General features: G+C 38.3%; 1 protein-coding gene across 1 annotated transcript in view; it reads right to left on the bottom strand.

Moving 5' to 3' along the window:
• VAV3 (vav 3 guanine nucleotide exchange factor) overlaps positions 1-23,761 on the bottom strand; it is a 515,438-nt gene that overhangs the window by 52,614 nt on the left and 439,063 nt on the right. Inside the window, exon 21 of the mRNA XM_006865984.1 lies at positions 7,803-7,868. Within this exon, the coding sequence (XP_006866046.1) occupies positions 7,803-7,868 (66 nt within the window). The remainder of the gene's footprint in view (positions 1-7,802; positions 7,869-23,761) is intronic.

The following is a 23,761-nucleotide window of genomic DNA, read 5'->3' as shown; positions in this document are numbered from 1 at the left end:
GACAAAATTCAACATCCATTCCTGATAAAAACACTCAACAAAATAAGAATTGAAGGGAAATTCCTCAACATAATTACAAGCATATATACAAAACCAACAGCCTACATTACTCTCAATGGAAAGAAACTGAAAGCCTTCCCTTTGCGAACAGGAACCAGACAAGGATGCCCTTTGTCACCACTCCAATTCAATATTGTGCTGGAAGTCTTAGCAAGAGCTATATGGCAAGACAGGGAAATTAAAGGCATCCAAATTGGCAAAGAGGTTAAAAAAAACTCTATTTGCAGAAGATATGATCCTATATGTAGATATCCCCAAAGACTCAGTAAAAAAGGTACTAGATCTCATTGGAAGATTCAGCAAAATGGCAGGATATAAGATCAACATACAAAAATCAGTTGGATTCCTCTATACCAAAAACTACAGTGTTGAAAAAGACATTAGGAAAGCAATACCATTTACAATAGCCACCCAAAGGATGAAATACCTAGGAATAAATGTAACCAGAGAAACAAAGGACTTATACAAATAAAACTACAAAACACTACTACAAGAAATCTACAAAAATGAAAGACTGTACCATGCTCTTGGATAGGAAGACGTAACATTGTGAAAATGTAAATACTGCCCAAAGCAATTTACACATATAATACAATCCCAATCCAGATTCCAATAACATTCTTCAAAGAAATGGTAAAAACAATTACAAATTTTATATGGAAAGGAAAGAGACCCAGGATATGCAAAGCACTGCTTAAGAAGAAGAAGGTTGGAATCCTCTCACTCCCCGACTTCAAAATTTACTACACATCTACAGTAGTCAAAACAGCTTGGTACTGGTGCAATGAAAGACACACTGATCAATGGAACAGAATCGAGAATCCAGAAACTAACCCATCTACATACAGCCAACTGATTTTTGACAGAACACTTAAATATATCGCATTGGGAGGTGAGAGTCTCTTCAAGAGATGGTGCTGGCAGAACTGGAAAGTGACATTCAAAAGATTGAAACAAGAGCTCACACCTTATGCAAAAACGAACTCAACATAGATTAAAGACCTCAATGTGAATCCCTGAATTATGAAGGCCATCAATGAAAAAATAGGGACAAATGTGAGGGCACTAATTCAGGGAATACACAGACTACCAACTATTTTGAAAATGACACAAACAAAAGTAGACAAAATAGATGAGTGGGACATACTAAAAATTAAAAACTTATGTGCATCAAAAGACTTTACCAGAAGAGTAAAAAGGGAACCTACAGAACGAGAAAAAATCTTTTGCAATGACACATCAGACAAGGGACTTTTTTCTAAAATATATAGGAAACTACAACACCTCTATAAGAAAAAGACAACCCAATTAAAAAATGGGCACAGGACATGAATGGACATTTCACCAAGGAGGAGATCCAGGCAGCCAACAAACATATGAAGAAATGCTCATGATCATTAGCCATTAGAGAGATGCAAATCAAAACAACAATGAGGTATCATCTCATAACAGCAAAAACAGCAAAGATCAAAAATGTAGAGGACAGTAAATGCTGGTGGGGATGTAGAGAGACTGGGATACTCCTGCATTGCTGGTGGGATTGCAAAATGTTCTAACCACTCTGGAAAATAATATGGAACTTCCTTGGAAGATTGAAAATCGAAATACCTTATGATCCAGCAATTCCTCTACTTGTTATTTACCCACAAGAAATACGAGCCATTACATGAGTAGATATATGCGCATAAATGTTCATAGCAGCACTATTTACAATAGCAAAAAGATGGAGACAGCCAAAGTGGCCATCAACTGAAGAATGGATAAACTGTGGTACACACACACATGGAATATTATTCTACCTTGAAGAACAACAAGGAAGCTGCAAGCCAACGCATAACGTGGATGAACCTTGAGGACATTATGTTGAGTGAAATTAGTCAGTCACAAAAGGAGAAATACTGCATAGGACCACTACTGTAAATGACTAAGATAAAGAACACATATTAAAGGGAGGGGGATTTTTGCTCATTGCTGGGATGTGTGGGGTGGTGAGGGGAGGGAGGGGAAGGTGAAACACAGGGTAGGGAATAGACACAGGACAGTTTGGGTGCTGGGGAGGGCGGCAATATACAAGAAGCGGGAGGGGAATGGACGAACAAAGTGGATGGGAAAACAATTAGGCAGGTTTGCATAGGCTAAGTGGGACAGAGGTAAAGGATGATGTATGCACAATCTTGGAACAACAGGGCTCTAGAATACAAGGATTTAGACATGGTTGGAATGGGGAAAAGGTGGCAATTAATGTTAAGATGCTTGGCTGTCTTTTGAATCTTGGTTTCCCTTGCATACCATTATAAAATAGACACTGGAGTGGGAGAGAAAGGAATAGCCAGAAATATCACCATAGAAAACTTGTAAGTCCGTCTTCTGCTTATAACTGATTGGAATACCTAAAATGGGGTTACAACGTGTCTAGTGAAGGAGGCTCCCTGTGCAGCCTCTGCATTACATAAGACTATAGGTGGAATCCTGAACAGCATCCAGAATCTCCTGAGGTGGGAAATTTCCACTTGAAAGGACAAGGAGACCAGCCTGGAGCAGCTTGAAGAACAGAAGATACTTCTTGAAAGAAAGACTGACAGGAAAAATACAAAACAATATAGGCAGACATACTGATTACTACAAGAACAAGCAAGTTGTCTCCCCAGAGACATCAAGACAAGTGGTCGGGTCCTCTCAGAGCAAACCCCCTTCCAAGACAAAGACTCAATGGGAATACATGCTCTGATTGGTGACCACGTTTGTCACCAATAAGGGGAAGTGAGGGAAAAATAGCATTGAAGCTGTGTAGTAAGCCCTACAATGCTCAATAGACTCCTGTGAACCCGGGTGGAGACCTGGTTGGCCAGCAGTGTAGCAAGACCTCGGACTCTTCGGCTCAGAGTCAGTGACATTGACACAGAGGACTAGAGTGGAAAGTGAAGCGTCCAGCTGATAAGAAGAGAGGGCATATGCACAAGAACACCCACACTTGCAGATAATACCCACTTATCCTGGCTTCAGTGACTGGATGGTCAGAGCTCAACTAGAAGAAGAAAGAAGAGGAAAAAAAGAGTAATCCGATACAATTTGATGAACTTGACCCTACACCTATGGATGAAGTAGCTCAAAAGAGGAAACAAATCTTTATAGCAAGGATCATTCCCACCCACTTCATACACAGAGTAGACAGGGATGGGCAACTTGGACATTGGCTACCTAACATGGGGAGGGGGGGCGGTGGTGGTGGTGCGCTACAAAGGCAAGACGTGACTGGCTTACAAACTTTCAAGAGGGAACCTAGATCCAGAGGGCATGGAGGAAGATAGAATCTCCACTGAGTAATATCCAGTCTCTCCTAGGTGGGGTTGATGAAATGAAATTTGGATGGGTCTCCTGTGATACAATAGTGAATAATTGTTATCAGGACTGATTGTGAGGGTTGGAAACGTAAAGGTGGACGTTTTGTAGCAAAGAGGGGAGTGATAAACTTTGCAGTCTAGGAGCAGGGGTCTCTGGGACCATCAAGGGAGAAGAGCAGAGAGTGGGACCCTACCCAGAGAAGCAGTGATGCCCAGAGATGGAGGCAGAGATGATGATGTGGAGAAATGGAGCAGCTGGGGACTTTAGACCCAGAGAGGGAAAGGGCCTGTGTGCTGAAGACTTGGGGCAGGCTTGCAGGGTATACCCTTTGGTTGCTTGATGATGAATAGAGAGGATTGTAACCATGGCAATGAAATGATATACGATAGGATGAATGTAAAACTAATGTTCTCCCATGTAAACAATCACATAATTCACAATAAAACATTAAAAAAAAAAAAAAAAGCATACAACTATCCCATTGGGCTTTAAATGCTGTAAGTCTTTTACAGAAGCAGACTGTCACATTTTCTTCCATGGAGAAGCAGGTGGGTTCAAACTTTAGAGCTTTCAGTTAGCAACTCAGCTCTTAATGACTGTGCCACCAGAGCTCATGAGTTTAACTTACTCTTCTGAAATCTTAATATAAAGGTTCAAAATTTCATGGAGTCTGCAAAGTTTTTGTTGTTGTTAAGTGCTTCGGAGTCGGTTCCAACTCATAGTGACTCTGTATAGGCTTTGTAAGGAGTGACTGGTGTGTCTGAACCACCAACCTTTCGGTTAGCAGTCCATTGCTTATCCTACAAAGCCACACCAAGTTGAATTGTTTCTCTACAATTATCTTTACCTCTCCTTCAGTAAGAAGTATTTGAATTTCCTCATCCCATTCTCTGCTATATTTTCTATTTATTTATCTCTATGGGAAGTTATCTGACAAAATTCTTAAGATTTCGCTTCCAATTGTCTCTAAAATGGCCTGTAATATGTCCATTAGGTTTCATTTTATTCTTTTTTTCAGAAGATCTATCTGATTTCTTTTGAAATAGTCCCATTTTGAATATGATGTTTTTCTCTTGTGAGATTTTAATTCTTTTAAAAACACTTTTCAATCAAATTAAACATAAACAAATTATTTGCATCTGATCATTTTGATACCTGTTCTCTCTGTGGATTTAATTCTTGTTTCTACTGTTTCTTCTGCCCTTTGTTCAAGGTGGTTTGTTTCCTCGTGAATTTAATGATTTAAAATTGTTACCTCCTGTTTCCTGGAGCTTTATCTGTGAAATCCTTTGAGGACTATGTGTAAAGAGGCTCAAATTTAGAGGGAATTTGCATTTTCATGTGTTATAAGATTTAAGGTTAGAAATTCTTAGGGGGATCACTCTCTTTTCTATTCCACTAAGAACAAAAAACAACATGGGCATATGATCTTCTGTGAGATGAGTTTTTCCCTAGTTCACCTACTAAAGGTTCCTAGATTTACAGACTCCTGCCCTTGCACTGTGCTAAAATTTCAGGCTTGGTCTCCAGTTACCATATTGCCAAAAATGAAGCCACTTCATCTATACTCCCATGTTTTACTATAATCTATCTTCCTATCTGTATAGCTCAGAAGTCTTTAGGAAACTGTACAGCAGATATTGTTGTTGTTATGTGCCGTGGAGTTGGTTCCGACTCATAGTGATCCAGGGTTTCTCAGGCTGTAAATCTTTATGGGAGCAGAAAGCCTTATCTTTCTCCTGCAGAACAGCTGGTAGTTTCGAACTGCTGATCTGAGGTTAGCAGCCCGATTTGTAACCAATACGCTACTACAGCAGATACAGGAGGATCTGTCAACTCAGGATGGAATACTGCATAGTTCATGGGACCCAGATAAACAATAAGTTGTCCCAAGGTCAAAGGAGGTAACATTTTCAAAATACCTCAACCTATCCCTCTTGCAGGTGTACTGGTGTGGGGCTGTGGGTTAATGCATCAGACTGCAAAACCGCTTGAACTGCAAGGTCAGCGGTTCAAGCTCACCAGCTACTCCTCGGAAACCCTATACAGGGTCGCTAAGGTCAACAGCACTTAACAACGACAAATCCCGCTTGCAAAGAACTCTGGTAGCGTAGTGGTTACGAGTTGGGCTGCTAACCTCAAGGTCAGCTAGTATGAAACTACCAGCTGTTTTGTGGGAGAAAGATGAGGCGTTCTGCCCCCGTAAAGATTTACTGCCTCGGAAACCCTATACAGGGTCACTACGAGTTGTAATCGACTCCAGAGCACATAACCACCACCACCACCATCCCCCTTGCAATTGTCTCTTTCCATTCATTCATTCTTCTTCACTTAACTTGTCTTACAACCAATAAATGAGCTTTATTAAGGAGCAAACTTTTAGTATCTACTTATAAACTTTAAGCTATAAGACTAATCACTGGCTTTAAAATTCTGTGTTTCTCTTAAGTCTTGATTATCTCAAAATTTCAAAACAACTTTCACCTTGTAGCCACTAATTAGTTCATTCACCAAATGCCTCACAATCTAACAGTATAAGCTGATTTAGTTGGTGTTTGCAATACAACTAATGGATTTCATTTGCTTTTGCACTCATTTGTTCATTCATTCAATAACAAAAATGTATTAGGTGGCCCTGTGGGTTAATGAGCCAGACTGCAAAGCCATCTGAACTGCAAGGTTGATGGTTCAAGCTCACCAGCTGCTCCTTGGAAACCCTACACAGTGTCGGTATGGGTCGGAATCGACTTGATGGCACTTCATAACAACAAAAACAATGTATAGGCTAGTTCTAAGATCAAACATCAAATGATCATTTTATGCCTATCTGTTGTTGTTATGTGTTGTGGAGTCGGTTCTGACTCACAGCGACCCTGTACAGGGTTTCCGAGGCTGTAACTCTTTACGGGAGCAGCACGCCTCATCTTTCTACTGCGGAACAGCTGGTAGTTTTGAACTGTTGACCATGATGTTAGCAGCCCAATTCGTAACTACTACTCTACCAGAGCTATAAACAGAAAACAATTCTGGGTAAAAGACAGTCTTAGTAGTCTTAATTTGAGTCTCCTAAATTCCTAAACATCTTAAGATTAGAACGTATGATCTCTTGTTATCCTCCTACATAAACATACCATTGCATCATGGATATGAAGGCTGAATCTTGTTCACACAAATGACAGATAATAATCCAAAGGATTACTTTTATTTATTTAATTAAGGAACAGTAGTAAAAACTTCAATCTTTAAAAAAATATATTAATTAACATGAGATAAAAATCTTATCAAGAGGGTGGCAAAAGTTCTTTTATGTCCTTTGTCTTTAAGTTAAGCAAACTTATATGAATGGAGCAATAATTCCTCTAAACTACATTCTGAAATAAAGAATGGAAGACATTCTTGTTTATAATATTGAAAAGTATGTCCAGTTTAGAAATCCAAAAGGATTGGAATATAGCATGCAGGGCAGTTTTAAGGAGTTCCTTATACCCCAAGACATAAATTCCATTATATTACTAATAAATTTCATTTCTTTGGAGGAAATAATTTAGCAAGTTGTAGAAACATTCACCCTCAACATCAAATTATGATGACAAAATCATGTTACCTTAAACTCCAATTTATAAATTTCATAAAGCACCAGAAAATACATTTTACATTGTAACATTATTTCAGTAAATATCCATTCTCCTTGTATCATCTTAATGTGTTAGATGTTGTCAGAATATTATGCCATAATATAACATAATGTAACATAAGCAAACAGCAATGACATACTAAAGCACAGAAAAATGTGTTGAGAGATTTGACTGAAGAATCTACAGACTTTCATGGTTGTTTAGCACACTAGTTAAATTAGTTACACAAGAGGAATACCTCTCTGTAATCCGAAGTGCCTAGAGAATACATTAGACCTGGTGTGGTGCTGTAGGATCAGCACTGGACTGCAAACCACAAAGTCAGCAGTGTAAACCCAGCAGCTGCTTCTCAGAAACCCTATAGAGGGCTGCTATGAGTTTGAACCGACTCAATGGCATTTATTAACAACAATAATAACACTCGCATCTCAATGGTGGTGAAGATGGGGGTCAACTTGTACAATACATCTAATTTGTAGCTTTGGTTGATTTCTTCAGCCTAATTTTGCTAATTCTATTAAGTTAAAATTTCCTCTTGCATATTTCCTCACACTTGAAAAATAAACAAATGAACATTAGGGCTAATGGAATCATAATATAATGGAATTTAATAGCAATTGCCTTAACACTAAACAATGAAATAATATGATTCCTCTTTCGAGTAAATATTAATAATATTAAGGAAAGACATAGCCACTGTCCTTTGCATATTTTTGTACAATCCATCACAGCATCAAAAACATAAAATGAAATACTGGTACTTACACATGGACAAGGTTTGACAGCATCACTTGGAAAAAATCCAACCTCTCCAGATGCAAAATTTCTACCCTAAACAAAGAAGAAACAAATGCCAGTGCTGAAAACAATTGGATCCCATAAACACTGCTTATGCAGTATTGTTACTTGGATTATCAGTTGCACAACACTTAAGTGTTCACTTACTACAGACCAGGAAGGAAAGCAGAAACAGAGAGGTTTTTAAATTGTTAAAATTTGCATGATTTTTTAGGTAATATTCATAAATGAAAATTCAAGGTTGATTTTTAAATCTAACATTCATTTTTGGTAGCTTTACAGCCTTAAGTCCTATACAGAGATCATCGCATAGTCTATCATTCAATTTTATATTCACTAATACAAAATACGTAGTCCTGGTGTGACACTGTGGGTTATTGCGCTGGATTGCAAAGTAGGCTTGAACCGATTCACCACTTCCTCCTTGGAAACCTTATACAGCGTTGCTATGGGTTGGAATTGACTCAACAGCACTTAAAAACAACAACAACAATACAAAATACAGTTGTTGTAGAGTCCATTTCCAATTCATGGGGACCCCAAGTGTCAGAGTAGAACTGCACTTCATAGGGTTTTCAATGACTAGCCCTATCTTCTGAGATGCCTCTGGGCAGACCTACACCTCCAACTTTTTGGCTAGCAGCCACATATGTTAACCATTTTCACCATGAATTAATACAAATTAATAAAACATTAGTTTGTACAGACTCATAGTTAAAGGAGCTCTGGTAGTGTTGTGGTTATATCGGATGGCTAACTGCAAGGTCAGCTGTTGGAAATTACCATCATTCCTTGGGAGAAAATGAGGCTTTCTGCTCCTGTGAAGATTTACAGCCTTGGAAACCCTATGCAGGGTTGCTATAGGTCGGAATTGACTCCATGGCACACCATCATGGTTAATTAGGAAATCGACTTTAATGGTTATCACCGTGTCACAAACAGAACACACAAGAACATCTGTCTAGTAAGAGACATTTACATAAGACATGGAATTGGAAAACATACAGCATGACAGTAAATTTTAGAAGATTTTCAAATTTAGGAGGGAGAAATAGTACAACGAATAAGGAAAAAGAAGCGCTAAGATCTTGGAGGAAAGGATTGTTAAAATGGTATTGTAAGTGAGAGAAGAAGGAAGAAATTAACAGGATAAAAATAATCAAAGCACAAAAAAGAAAAGAAAAGAAACCCCCCAAACTTAAGAATTTGTTCTTGGAGACCATGGTCAAATTCCCCTTCAAAAGATGGCATGACACTTAACTATACCATTGTTTTCTTTGTTCCAGAAAGACAAAAACTATACTCCAAACATAACACAACAATCAGAAAATCTAATTACAATGCTCTTATGAGATTATTTCTCTTTGTTTAGAAATAAGTTATAAACATTTTTCCTATTTAACAATAGCTTATTTCTCAGTATCTCAATGACTATTACAAGCTACATTTATTTTTTATTAATGTGAACTGAAGAAGTATCCCTGCTGTGCTCATGGAGTTTCACTATGTTTGTAGGAAAAGAGGACAGAGTAGAAAAGAAAAGGGCAGGTAGAGTAGAAAAGAGGTGAGATCAGAGGGAAAATGGGAAGGGGGAAAACTTAGGTGAAAGGAAAGAGAGGGAGGTTAGGACACATAAGAAAATCAACTAAATAAACCCACTTCTGTTGAGTTGATCACAGCTCACTACAACCCTGTAGAGGTTTTCCACATCCGCAAATCTTTATGAGAGCAGAAAGTCTCATCTGAGCAGCTGGGGGGGTTTGAATAGCTCAGCGTGTAGTTAACAACTTAGTGCCTATCCTATACCATACCACCAAGGCTCCTTAAAACAACCAAACAAGGAAGTATGAATTTTGGCAAGCTTCTAAAACTGCACAGTGCTTGCATATTTGAAAAAATGGTAAGTAGACAGTGGAGCACTCATTCTTTTGTTGTTGTTGTTTCAGTAAACACACTTGATTAATTTTGTATAAAAGGGTTACCTTTACAACTAAACATTTATAAAAAGTTTAGTATGAGTAAGTACCTCATACATATTTTGCAGACATATTTATCTCTGCTACTATACAAGAAAACTCTAGTCAAAAAGTTCACAAGTTTTCACTCATTTTTTAATATATATTTGGTGGTGGTGGTTATGTGTTGTGGAGTTGGTTCTGACTCATATTGACCCTGTATAAGGTTTCTGAGGCTGTAAATCTTTATGGGAGTGCTGCTGTGGGTTAATGTGCTGGAATGCAAAGTCGGTTTGAACCACAAGGTTGGTGATTCAAGCTCACCTTGAAAACCCTGTACAGGGTGGAAATGAGTCGGAACCTACTTGAGGCACTAAATGATATATATTTACACAGCACTCAGTATTCTTATATAAAAAAGGTAATTTTTGACCAAAGACTTCATTTAAGTAGCTGAACACTGGATCTTTCTGGTATTCAGCCTTCACCTTTGAAAAAAGGCAGTCTGCTTGAATTGGGCAATTCCTTGTGGTTTTAATGTTTTCACATCCCCTGGTAGGAATGTTGTTGTTGTCATTAGGAGTGGGTGGGTTGATTCTGACTCATGGTGACTCTATATAGGGTTTCCAAGAAGCAGCCGGTGAGTTTGAACCACCAACCTGTGGTTCAAATAGACTGTAAGGTCCAGTGCGTTATCCCAACAGTGCCACACTGGGATAGAAATCCTTCCAACTGCAGAAAGGGCACTTAAAAGTCTTTTTCATAAATAACTATTATCAAACCAGTTCAAAGAAGACCCTGGGGAAGGTGATCACTTATTTTCCTTCAATTTTTTTTTTTTTTTTAATGGTCCATTCAATCTGTTGTTGTCCTCCTCTGTGAATTGATTGAGAAATTAAGTTCAGCACCTGAAAATAGCCTGTGGATTTGTTGTTGTGCAAAATAAAACAAAAGTCATGAACATTATTTACTTAGCCACAGAGTGTTTTGCTGTCATTTGACTTTAACTCTGAGGGAAATTCAGAAGCCTTTACATTTCAGGACTTCCTCACTTGTTTAATGTCTGAGTTGCAGTCACTGTGACACGGCTTCCATGTGCATCCAGGGCCCACCAGGCTGGAATCCATTCATTCGTTCTTAAGTCATTCAACAAAGAATGAATCTAATAGTTATTTAAGTGAAAATGCATAACCTACTTCATCTAGTTGTGAAGGTCTCCCTTTTGTTTACATTGATGTGTAATGCTTACTGAAGGCTATAGTCCTTCATCTTCATCAGTATGAATTTCATGTATTTATGTCCTCTTTTCTTCCAGTAAGCAAGATTCTGTCATTTGCATATTAGATTATTGTTGAGGTTTCCTCCAATCTTGATGTCATGTCCTTCTTCATATAATCCAACTTCTCAGGTTATTTGCTCAGCATACAGATTGAATAAGTATGATGGAAGGATACAACCCCAACGCACACCCTCCTGATATAAAACCATTCAGTATCTCCCAGCTCTGTTCTAACAACTGCCTCTTGGTCTATGTACAGGTTCCTCGTGAGCACAAGTAAGTGTTCTGGAAAACCCATTCTTCAAAATGTTATCAACAGTTTGTCATTATCCACATAGTTGAATGCTTTTGTAGTCAATAAAGCAAAATTGACCTCCTTCTCTGTTTTCAGCTAAGATCCATCTCCATTTAACATTATCAATGATATTCCTTATTGCATGTCCTCTTCTGAATATGGCTTGAATTTCTGGCAGTTCCCTGCAAATGTACTGATACAACCATTTTTGAATTATCTTCAACAAAACTTTAGTTGCATGTGGTATTAATGATCTTATTCAATGATTTCCATATTCTGTTGGGTAACCTTTGGAATTGGCACAAATATGGATCGTAAGATACAAGGCAAAAAGGTTAAATGTTGTTAGAAAGGTAGCTATGAAAATTAACTGAAGAGACTGGGTACTGGGGGGTTTGTATGAAAGCTCCCTGGAAGAAGTGGCAGTGAAGTTTCAGCTAGCATTGTAAAATGCGTAAGGTTTAAACAAGTGGAAAATCAAGGAGGAAAACATTCTGGAAATACACCAACAAAAAAGCATGAGAAACACACAGGGGCAAGAACTTAAAAAAAGTGCAAAGGAAATGTAAGTAATTTCTTTAAACAGAGTCTCATAATTATTGTTTTGTTGTTAAGTGCCATTGATACAGGTCACTATAGCGACCCTGTATAAGGTTTCCAAGGCACGGAAGGTGAGCTTGAACTCCCAGCCGTGTGGTGCAAACCGACTTTGTAGTCCAGCGCATTAACCTACAACACCACACCAGGACTCCATTTATTGAACCTTTACTATATGCTATACATTGTTTTGGGTATTTTATTGAGTCTTTACAAAAGATCTTTTGTGGAAGGTCCAATGACTATTTCTAGTTTACAGGTGAGGAAACTGAGACACAAAGAGCTCCGCTTAATTGATTTGCCCATGGTCCTAGAGCTAGCACTAGCCAAGCTAGAATTCACACTCTGAGGTTCTGACTTCAGAGGAATGCACGACCTTTCTATACAAGCTTAAGGCTCATGAAGGAAGACAGTGAGAAATGACACTAAAAGGTAGCAAGAAAAAGACTATACTAACTGCATCTTATTACTGGTGATGGAGTTTTAATAACATGTTGCGCAGTTTAGAATTAACTAACATCAACATGGAAAAGTGCAGCTGGGCATGACTTTGCAGGCAAGAATCTCATCAAGGAGAGAGAAAAGTGCTGAAGGTACTGTTTAATAAGGGTCAGGGAGAACTTGCCTTTGGATTAGATATGAGAAGAAAAGACAGAGTTAAAGATGGAGAGAGTACCAAAGATTGAGGTGGGAGGTGATCGTATAATCCATCCAAACACATAACAGACACTTAGATGACAATCATATAACGGGGGAAGGTTATATGACCCTGCCATGGGAGAAAAGGTCAAGAGAAGAAGGTGGGAGGTGAATTCAGAGCAATGACTCTAAATAGAAGGCAGGCGGGGGCTGGCAGAGGGGTCAGAGACAAGGGTGATGGCAGCGTAATCAGCTTGGAAGGAAGTGTTTCCTTCATTCAACTGTACTTACTGACTGCTTTATGGTGTCCTATTTAAAGCATGACTTTAAGATACAAGTCAGTTAGTCAGGCATTTGAGAGCTATACCACTCTCCAGATTTTTATATACAAATGCACTGCAATGCTACCTGACTATAAAATATAAAGTGTGTGGGTGGGAACCACATACTGACAAGAGTCTCAGAAGAGAAAAAAGGTGATTTCTTAAAAGAGAAAAATAAAACTCTTAAAAGTCACTAAAGAAAGTAAATGTATTTTGCAGGTGAAAGGCCTGAGAGACAGCTTTATAATGGTTTTTCTAAAGTATATTTGAAGGTATATCAACAAATTGGAAAATCAACAAATTGCCTATTATAAGAATGCTAAGCTGCCAATTCCTGTTTTTCATCAGAAGAATAAAAGATATCCATTCATAGAACGCAGCGGCGTTTGGGAGGAGTAATATATTTTTGTGACCATGTATGCTGACCAACGTAACAGCTATCGTCCTTTTCAGAACAAAACTGATGAAGGACCCTCAGACTGACTGATCTCTTCATTCTGTTCCTCCTCACACATCCACTCCTGTCATTTCTTCTGCAGACCATTCCTCAGCTTGAATCCCACCCCTGTTCTCTCACCACACCTTCACGTGGCTCCGTCATTACACACTCCACCTGCGATCATTTCTTTGCAAGCTCTTTTTCATTACTTGACTGAAAGCTCTTTGAGATCAGAGACAACGTCTCAATCATTTCTGTATAAGAAAATGCCAGGTACATAGAAGGAGAGGTATTTGTAAATTAAGGAATCTCTCAATATGATATTCTTAAAATCTCAACTCCTCACATGATAGACGAGATCACACTTTGCTTTTCCACAGGTTAGCAGTGAGAACCATTAAGTTGTCTTTTCATAGATGAGAATATTCAACGTAGTGACCCACACCTGATAGGGAGTGAAAGGAGTGTTGCGTCGGATAGTACAATTTCACGCAAATCTGAGTGAGAAGGGGACAGTCTCTGGAGAAGGACATGATGCTTGGTAAAGTGGAGGGTCAGCCCCAATGAGATGGACTGGCACAGTGGCAGCTGCAATGGACTCAAGCGTAACAACAATTGTGAGGATGGTGCAGGACCAGGCTGTGTTAAGTCCTGTTGTGTGTAGGGCTGGTATGAGTTGGACCTGACTCAACTGCATCGAACAACAACAACAGTTTAGCATATTTAACAGATGAAGAAAATTACAATTCCTCACTATGAGAAGTCAGTTTTAGCTATGGGAGATAGTTATGTGCTCTATTAGATGATTTTCCACTTATTAATATAGCTACCTTACGACATTTGGAGGATTCAAAACAAACTCTTGTGTAGGAGGGGTATTCTTTGGTTCTCCAGTGGATGTGTGTGGGAGGTCCACAGGTAATTCATAAATATTAAGGGTGGAGTAGCCATCAATTCCTTATGCATGGATGAGTTCGTGGACTGTACTAAGGAAATAACCTATGGCCAAAGTCAACAATTAAGTGAACTTTAATGTGATGATCTAGTTCCCCTTGAAGGGAAACATGCAGTTGAGTTTCTTTCTTCCTTACAGTCCTGTGTGAGTATTTTATTCTGGGTCAGAGAATCAGTTTGTCATCCATTTAATGCTTGCTACAAATGCCAGAGATAGGATATCTTCCTTTAGTTTTCCTCCTGTTTGATGTTTGTTCTCATGAGTCCCTTAACATCTTCAAGGTCAATTTAAAAACATTCCTCTTTCACAGTTACGTGTCATCTGACATGCCATCCAGTGCTAACTTTATATTAATTTATTCTTCAGGGCCTCTGTATTTTATGTGATGGGATTTTGTATATCTAAGAGTACAGGATGGGTTATGCTTATGAAAGTATTCTTTTTGAAAGCTCCTGAGAAAATAGGTTATGAGTTGTGTATGGCAAGAAAATATATACATTTTTAGATTTCGTTACATAAATTGCAGTAGATACAAAACAAAATAATATTAAATTGTTGTTGTTAAGTGCTGTCGAGTCGATTCCAACCCATAGTGACCCTGTACAGGGTTTCTGAGGAGCAGCTGGTTAGCTTGAACTGCCGACCTTGCAGTTCAAACGACTTTGCAGTCTGATGCATTAACCCACAGTGCCACACCATAAACCCTTTTATCCAGAAAAGAAAACTGCTTTCTGCAGAAAAACGTATGAAACTCAAATTGACAACTTTCTCTGAAATTTGTAGAGATAGAAAATACAAATGCATACCTAGACACATTTATTATTTCTAACTGATCTCAGATTTTAACTGTTCCTCATTTTTCTTCAATAAGAATCCACAATGAAGCACTGTGAATTAAAACGACTTCAGATTTCTGGTAGAAATGCTATTTACAATCTACCTGTGCAGAGAAAAGCATTAATGTATGCCAGGGTGGCAGAGCTAAACGTGCATTTTTAAATACCATGCAATCCACAGACAAGGATGGCTTAAAATGACAGACGATATCTTCTAAACATCTTAATCATAAATTGCTTGGCTCCTAACTTTGTAAAAAGGAGGAAGAATTACTTTTAGAAAAAACAGAGTGTCTCTTCCGTGTGGCTCATTTATCCCCTTAATACCACCTGGATTGGAGCTTTAATGCACTCCTGGAATAGCCCTGCACAATTTGAAACAGATGTGGAAAGCTGAATGTAAAAGGGACAGATTAATGGTTATTTATGAAAGATTGGAAATTCTTCCAAGTTACAATGCCCTAAACACTCTCAACGTATGCATGATGGCACTGCAGAGATTACTAAGCAATTTATCACACATGGGTAATGACCAGAACAACTGTCACCCTGCCCAGACACCATTCCACTGTCTCAAACACACAAGCTGAATATGTGAGGGGAGAAGACACACAGGGAGGCCATGAATTTTGGAAAACAGGCAAATACACACAGTCAATTCTGAATGGATTGGATAGGTAGATAAACAGTCTAACACAAAATATTAATGCAAATCTTTTATTCTTTTTGTTTATCACTTAAGGGAAAATTGCCCTTCATTATCAAAATATTTTCTCTTTCTACTATTTTAAGAAAACCACCATCAATGTAAGTTTGCTAGGGTTTTCCTGACAAGTCTGTGAAAGAGCGTAACAGAACTGTATATGGTTAAGGCACTGGACAACGAATGCCAATTGTGGTAGCATGAATTTGCTCCTAATCTCTTTTCTACTTAAATCCTGAATTTGTGGGATTTAAAATAATTGCACCTATTTGCTTTCCTCAGATTTCGGTGTCTGAGCAAACTCATAATTATTATCAATATCTTTCTACCACATTACCTCATATTAAAGATACTGACATAGAGTCTGAGATCTGAGACCCCCAGTAAGCATCCTCTCTGATCAGCAGGCTGCAGAACTGGGCACTGCCTCACACACACTGTTGATACTCTGTGTGTTGTTTCTGTGTGAACGACACTGAATTTAATTAGTATTCACTATAAGCTGGTGATGAGCACATTATTACCCATGATATTTCCCATTCTAGTTGTGGCCCCAGTTTTCAGATAACTTTACTATCCTAGTCATAATCAGAGCTTTATTATATCCAGTGTTTGGCTTTCATTATATAGATCTAGATGATACATAATCAGTTCTCGGCATATGCATGGAGAGAATGGTTCAATTAATTGAATTGGTGAAACTGTACTTTGGGCTAATTAAAAAATGATTTTCCTCTTTCTGCTTTGGTTGAAAATTATTATCCAATTGGTTCATACAACTTTTCTGACTTAATAATAATACGCAACAGAATTAAATTATACTTTGATAATCAGGAATTTAAAATATCTCAATGTACCAAGGTCTACATAATGATTTGTTGAAAAACTCTGTGTACAGCTGTATAAAATTGGAACACACATGCACTCAACATGTTGTTTTTTTAAATTTTTTAGTTTACTTATGATTTTACTCTTTCTCCTGAATTGCAGAACAAATCATTTTGATCACTATATATAGTGCTGTGTTTCTGACGCAGCCAGAACTGGAGCAGAAGCAAGATACTGGATTTTAAAACACTGTGTGAGGCCAGAACTGTAGTTCAATCTCAAGAACTACCGGATGAACGGAAGTATAAAAAGAGAAAATAAGAAAATGTGCGAGTACACATAGTAATTTTTTTTTTTTGGCCTGGCACTGTAGGGTAAGTACTTGACTGCAAGGTTGGTTTGGACCACAAGGTTGGTGGTTCAAACTTACCAGCCACTCCACAGAAACCCTATACAGGGTCACTATTAGATGGAATTGACTTGATGACACTTAACAACAACAATCTTCTTCAGGTCAAACGGTCTAAAATATCCAGACCACGTAGGCAGTCTAAAAGTCTGTTCCAGCTGTATGAAAGCTGAATCCACAGAAATCATTGAAACCATGGAAGAGAAGATGACAAGGTAGGGTCAGTATTGTCTGTTGATTGGACAATGGGACTACACGAACAAAGCAAAAGCACTCTACAAGATTATAGACTGGAAGTAAGGAAGCCGTTAACCTGGTGGGGAATGGCCAAAAGGACTAAGGGTATTATGGTCAAAGGAGGTGAGCGAAGGTGCAAGTATACTTAGCCTCATGGTTGGTGCAAGAAAATGCAGAGCACCAAGGAAAAGTACATTCCACACAAAAAAAAGACTTTTGACTAGAAACAGACAAATACCTTCTACTTTTCAGGTTAATTCAACACACAGTGTACTGTGTGTTGGAGAAAGAAGAAAGATAAACAAAATTGTAACAACAGAAGACTGTTTAGGCAGAAGGTCTTGTGTAACAAAGAATGAGCTTCATTAGCAGCTGAGAAAACAGAAAAAGCAGAACAAGATAGTGCTTGTAGCAAGCATTGTTTTTGAGTTATTCTGACAGGCTTTGTAAAAGAACATGTACTAGAACCAAAGGACCAGAAAAGGGGAGTCCTGGTGTGGCGCTGTGGGCTAATGCATCAGACTGCAGAGTCATTTGAACTGCAAGGTTGGTGGTTCAAGCTCACCAGCTGCTCTTTGGAAACCCTATACAGGGTCACTATGGGTCGTAACCGACTCGATGGCACTGAACAACAACATCATGTCAAAGACCTGGCCTTTGGTAAGGAACAATTGATGATCATATGGAAATTATATTCTGCCCATGTCATCAGTTAGATACATGTCAGTGTTAGTTCTTGAAAAACAGAGAAAGACATGTATCATACAACAGGGATGTGCCATTAGAAAAGCTCGATCCATTACCAGCTGTGCTACAAAAAGTACGCAACCTTATCGTTGCTGTGGTTAAGTGCCATCGAGTCAGTTTTTACTCAGAGTGTCCTTGTACAGGGTTTCTGAGGAGTGGCTAGTAGGTTTGAACTGCTAACCTTGTGGTTAGCAGTCCAGTGTGTCTCCTACAGTGCTATATCAGGACTCCTTAGGCAAATCTTAGTGGTAAAATAGGGATGATGGCATCTGTCATACATGCCTCCTGGATGGTTTCAAGGATCAACGGAATGGACATATGCCTAAGCAGTTTATAAACCTAAAAATATTATTTTTCTATTTTAATCATGTTTCTTTATTCTCAGTCCAGTCTTTTATTTCTGAATGATCATGTCTTTAAAGGTGGCCCATACTTAAGCTATTAAAACATAAATGACTGATCTTGTGTATAACACTTCAATCATCCTATTTAGGCAAATTTGATAATCTCCAGGAAATATAGATTCTCATATAAATTTTACATTACCTGGAAATACTTTATTCCAGACAATCTATTTCTTTTCCTCAAATACCTTCTTTCCAGAGCACACATGCTTTCATTCTCAGTTGCCTCTTCTATGCTAAGGAAGGTATACCTTTTTTTCCATCACTAAACATCCTGAAAACTTGCCAAGCATAATTGCATATAGTTATATTGAATGGTCACTATGGTGAGAACCAAAACCATAGGTCATGAGCTCTTACAATTTGTTGGTCAGAAGATAATGGTGCAAATAACTTTTGTCGAATGCATAAACAGTAAAAGCTTTTTAGATTTTTCAAAAGATTTTGTGTGAAATTATGAAATTATATTCCTGGCACAGTTCACTTTTAGTTAAATGACTGTCATAGCCTTGGAATTCTGAACTAAAAATTAGAAACTTAGTTTGAAATGTTTCAACTTAATTCAGTTTTTATGGCTTCTAATTGTAGGATGAACACTGGACTAGTAATCACGAGGTCAGCAGTTCAAAATCACCAGCCGCTTTTGGAAATCTCATACAGGGTCACAATGAGTCAGAAATGACATGACAGCACACAACAATAACAACTGCATGAAGGCATTAAAGTGTATGATAAAGGTCTTAATCATATATGACGGTGTTTCCAACACACACAAAATGGTTTCAATTTACTATATCTCTAACATTTTGGCAGATGCAAGTGTCAGATCCTTAAACAACAACAACAAAAAAATAATAATAAATAAGTTGTGAAATGTATATTGAGAAAAGGCCCACTAAAAAAATCATAAGCTATGTTTTCACTCTTCTTAGGAGGTGAGTACGACATGGAATGAAACTCTGTACAATACTTTTCTTGTCTAAAAAATGTATTTGGTGAGGTCCCAGGATTTCTCCAGAAAGGAAGGGAATTCTCTGTCTACAGATGTCTTAAAAGTGTTTTCTCCAAAGTCTCACAAGTGGGAGGCTGTATATGATGCATCCTCAATCGGAACTTTATGACTGTGTTATTCTGATAAGATAAACTAGAGAATACCTTTGATGCTAGAAAAAACAATGCAGCAAGTAAAAACCAATCTGTATGTGGGTAAGCCAAATCCCTAGCGATTACTCAATATAAAATCTGGAAAGAAGAATAAGGTCCTACCACATCTTGGGAGAAGTCCAATTTGGGGAGAGGCCATAAACTAAAAATATAAAACAGGCTTAACAAAAGTCCAATATTTAAAAGTTTGTTTTTTCAATCCAGCAGATAGCGAGTGAATATTTTCTTATCCTTAGTGATCTTAACTACAAGTAACCACAAAGGGTATATTCTGAGTCATAGCACCATACACAGTAAGGCTCATGGCAACATTAGGTATTAAAAAAAAAAATTACTTTTCTACTAAGAAGAGAATTAATGCTTTACTATAAGTCTAACAACTTCCTAATATATACAATGCCCTATGCAAAGGGATTAAAAATTACACATAACCACTGTATGCAAGGATGTCTTTTAAAAGTATTATTTCCCTGTGTAGTTTTTGCTTTGGTATTCCCATGGTATTTTATGGAATTTAGGATCAGAAATAAACAATAAGCTCATAATTTGATAAAGACTGGGAGTTGAGAGCTGGTTCTCTTCCTAACTTTGTAAGAAGGCATCAAATTGTCCAGTGAAACTAAAGCAGAAAAGACCAATTTTTTTCTTTTTTGAATTTGGATGATATGAAACAATAGCTGAATGGGAAAAATTTGTGGGTTGAGGTCCTGGAATGGGAGACTGAGAAGAGGTACAGTGAGTCCTTTCAGGAACCTGATGTGGGAGACTGGATTATTGCCAGGAATGTGGAATGTGACACACAAAGTGGCTCAGCTGGCCGTCATCTCTGAGCAGGGCACTGTTGTTTCTGACTCTGTCAATGAAGAGATTTGGTTGCTATGCAATACACATGCTTTCCTTGCTTTCTAAGAAGGAGATTATGTTTCCAGCAGGGTGTAAATCGGGAATTTTTGCCATTCTGGTTACCGTTCTGGTTCATCCACCTTTTACAAATTCTGGTTCCTTTAGGTTTTGCTTCATGAGCCATGACTGAAATAGGGAAAAAAAAACCTTTAGAAGCCCTGCTTTGTGATCTTGGATAAGTCATTTAACCTCTCTTGATTTCAAAATCCTCATCTGAGAAATGATCCAAGGATTTCTGAGGTCTTTTTTGTCATGGAAGTTCGTTACCCAGTTTTCCTGGTCCCTACCTGGTGTAGCACTGTAGTATAAGTAATAGACTGCTAACCACAAGATTGGTGGTTCAAACCCACCAGCTGCTTCTTAGAAACTCGATAAATGGTAGGTATGAATTGGAATGGACTTAACAACAGCAGTACTCTAGTCAGTTATTTTTGGTCAAGAAATATTTGACCTAGAAGATCTTAATTAGAGGTAGTATGTGTCCGGAAGGAGTCCTGGTGGGCAGAGGAAAAAGCACTTAACTGTTCACCAGAAGGTCAGGGTTTCCAGTTTACCAGTTGTTTCATGGGAGAAAAACATGGCAGTCTGCTTCTGTAAAGATTTACAACATTGGATCCTATAGGTTTGTTATGAGTTGGAATTAGGCTCCATGATGGTGGGCTTGGGTTGTTGGCTTTTTTTGTATGTATTTGTATGCATAGTGGTTACAAATTGGGCTGTGAACCTTAAGGTCAGCAGTTCGAAACTACCAGCTGTTCCGTGGGAGAAAGATGAGGCTTTCTGCTTCCGTAAAAATGTACAGCCTCGGAAACCTTATACAAGGTCGCTATGAGTCGGAACCGACTCCACAGCACATAACCACCACCAACCATTTGGTAATTTAACCTGACTACATTTATTTACAAAGAATAAGGACAGTTTAGGTCCTTAATGACTTTTATTTTAAACCATGTGAAATTACCTAGTTTGCAGCATACATGAGTTGACTTGTTAAGAATTACATCCACTCATTCATTTGTTCCTCAAAAACACAGATTCTCATGAATAATTAAAATTCCATATATGTTATACTTTGATAAATTGTTTGTCCCAAGTCTTCAGGGCATGTGGTGCACAGTGTATGCTGTGAAGCCACTTGTGGTGCCACATTAATAGCAATGCCACATGCAACTCCAGATTGATGGTCCTCTAGCATGTATTCTGTGACTGACACAGTCTTTTAATAATTATGGCAGAAATGGCTCCTAGATACAGATTTTCTTTTTAAGTGATGGAAGGAAAAACAAAACTACAGCATTCCTTAGAACTTTCCCCTTGATAATATTACTGTATATCTGGAAAAGAAGAGGTAATATTTCACTGTCTCAACTTCTGCTTAGGTGGAAGTGCCTTTCTTCCTCTAAGAACTCTGTAAGCTACATTTTGCCCGGCATCAAACAAGAAAAGTATCCGCAAGAACTGTTAACCAAAAATGCTCATATCTTGAGAGTTAACAATTAGGACCTCACTTACTTTGTCAGGAGGTTTGCCAATTCCCATAATACAGTCTGTGCACTTGGATACATTCCTGCAAACTCAGTTTTATGATCTATTCAATCAAAGCCAGTTGGCAATCACCCAGGGAAAATGTTTCTTACAGGCCTTTACTGATGTCTATTATCTTCTATAATCATCTCTCCAGGGCCTCCCTTGTTCTATTACACTCGAACACTGCCTCTTTCCTCCTTTCCTGTAATTAGGGACCTTGATTTAACTCAATATTTTGAGGTAAACACCTGTCAAAATAAAGGTCTCATGATTACAGGACATACTAATACCAAATAAGCCTCTATGCTTTTCACAGAGCTTTTTATCTCCACACCCACAATTTTAATTCTGACTTGGCTTCTCCCCATTTTACATAAGAGATCAGAAAACATCAGCAAGTGGTAAAGTCCTTTTAAAAGCAAAGCCAAGGTTAACTGAGGAGCACCTTGAAACTCTGCTCTGCAAAAGGTGCAGCGTCCCTGATAAAACTAAGCATGGGATCTTACAAAGAAATGCTCTGGGGCTAGGGATCTGAATTGAGAAAAGGATTTATCACTTTCCAGAGACTTTTGGTGTGGTGCTGTGGATTAATGCACTAGACTGCAAGGGCAGTCTGAACTGCAAGGTCAGTGGTTCAAGCTCACCAGCCACTCCTCGGAAACTCTATACAGGGTCACTATGGGTCTGAACTGACTTGATGGCACTTAATACCACCAACAAAGACAATGATAGTTTCTGTTGTTTCACAAATCAGTTTTCTTAACAAAGAGTATTTGACTCTTCATTTCTTCAATGCTTTGCTTGCCTCTGACCATCATGCAGTGTGACACCATATTTTTAAGTAAGACATTTTAGAAAATTCTGAGGGAACCTGTAACATCTTGTATGGTCTAGAAGGGATTAGAAAATTCTCCTCTTAGTGTAGGGGAAAAAAAAACAATCCTTTGAAGTGCTTCAAAAATTGAATTTGCAGGTAGAGATACTGGAAAGCAAGACCACTCTCTCTCTCCAGTCACCCTTGTTTCACCTCAGAGAATTCTGGCCTTGCTACATGACACATTACATAAACTCTCACACAACCAGCGTTCCCCACAACTGAGGCCTCAAGTAAGCATAGTTAACACCTACTCCTAATTTCTCAGAATGGTCATTATGCAAAAAAGACCACTTGCAAAATGTCATTATGCGAAAATGAAGGATGACTGCATTATATCACAAAATGGAGGCTGACTGTATCATACAGAACTGCTGAACCACTGAGAATCCTAGTCCAGCCAAGATGACAAATAACCTTCACTATTACAGCCAGTGTTACTCTCACCTTGTGCCTCAGCATTTGTTACTGCCCAAATTGTCCTTAACGCATAACATAGTTGGATAGTAGATTTTTTTTTATTATTGTCGTAAATGTCTACAAGTGAGTACAGCTGACAAATAAGACGTATGTACATTCCTTAGACAAAGGTGGTTTTCTGTAAACCTATATCTTTCTGATAGTGTAGTGGTTACAAATCGGACTGTGAACCTCAAGGTCAGCAGCTCAAAACTACCAGTTGTTCTGCGGGCGAAAGATGAGGCTTTCTGCTCCCATAAAGATTTACAGCCTCGGAAACCCTGTACAGGGTGGCTATGAGTCGGAACCGACTCCACGGCACATAACCACCACCATGTCTCTCTACCACGCTC

Source organism: Chrysochloris asiatica, unplaced genomic scaffold (genome assembly GCF_000296735.1).
Source record: "Chrysochloris asiatica unplaced genomic scaffold, ChrAsi1.0 scaffold00085, whole genome shotgun sequence".
NCBI lineage: Eukaryota > Metazoa > Chordata > Mammalia > Afrosoricida > Chrysochloridae > Chrysochloris > Chrysochloris asiatica.
This window is presented reverse-complemented; position numbering and strand designations above follow the sequence as displayed.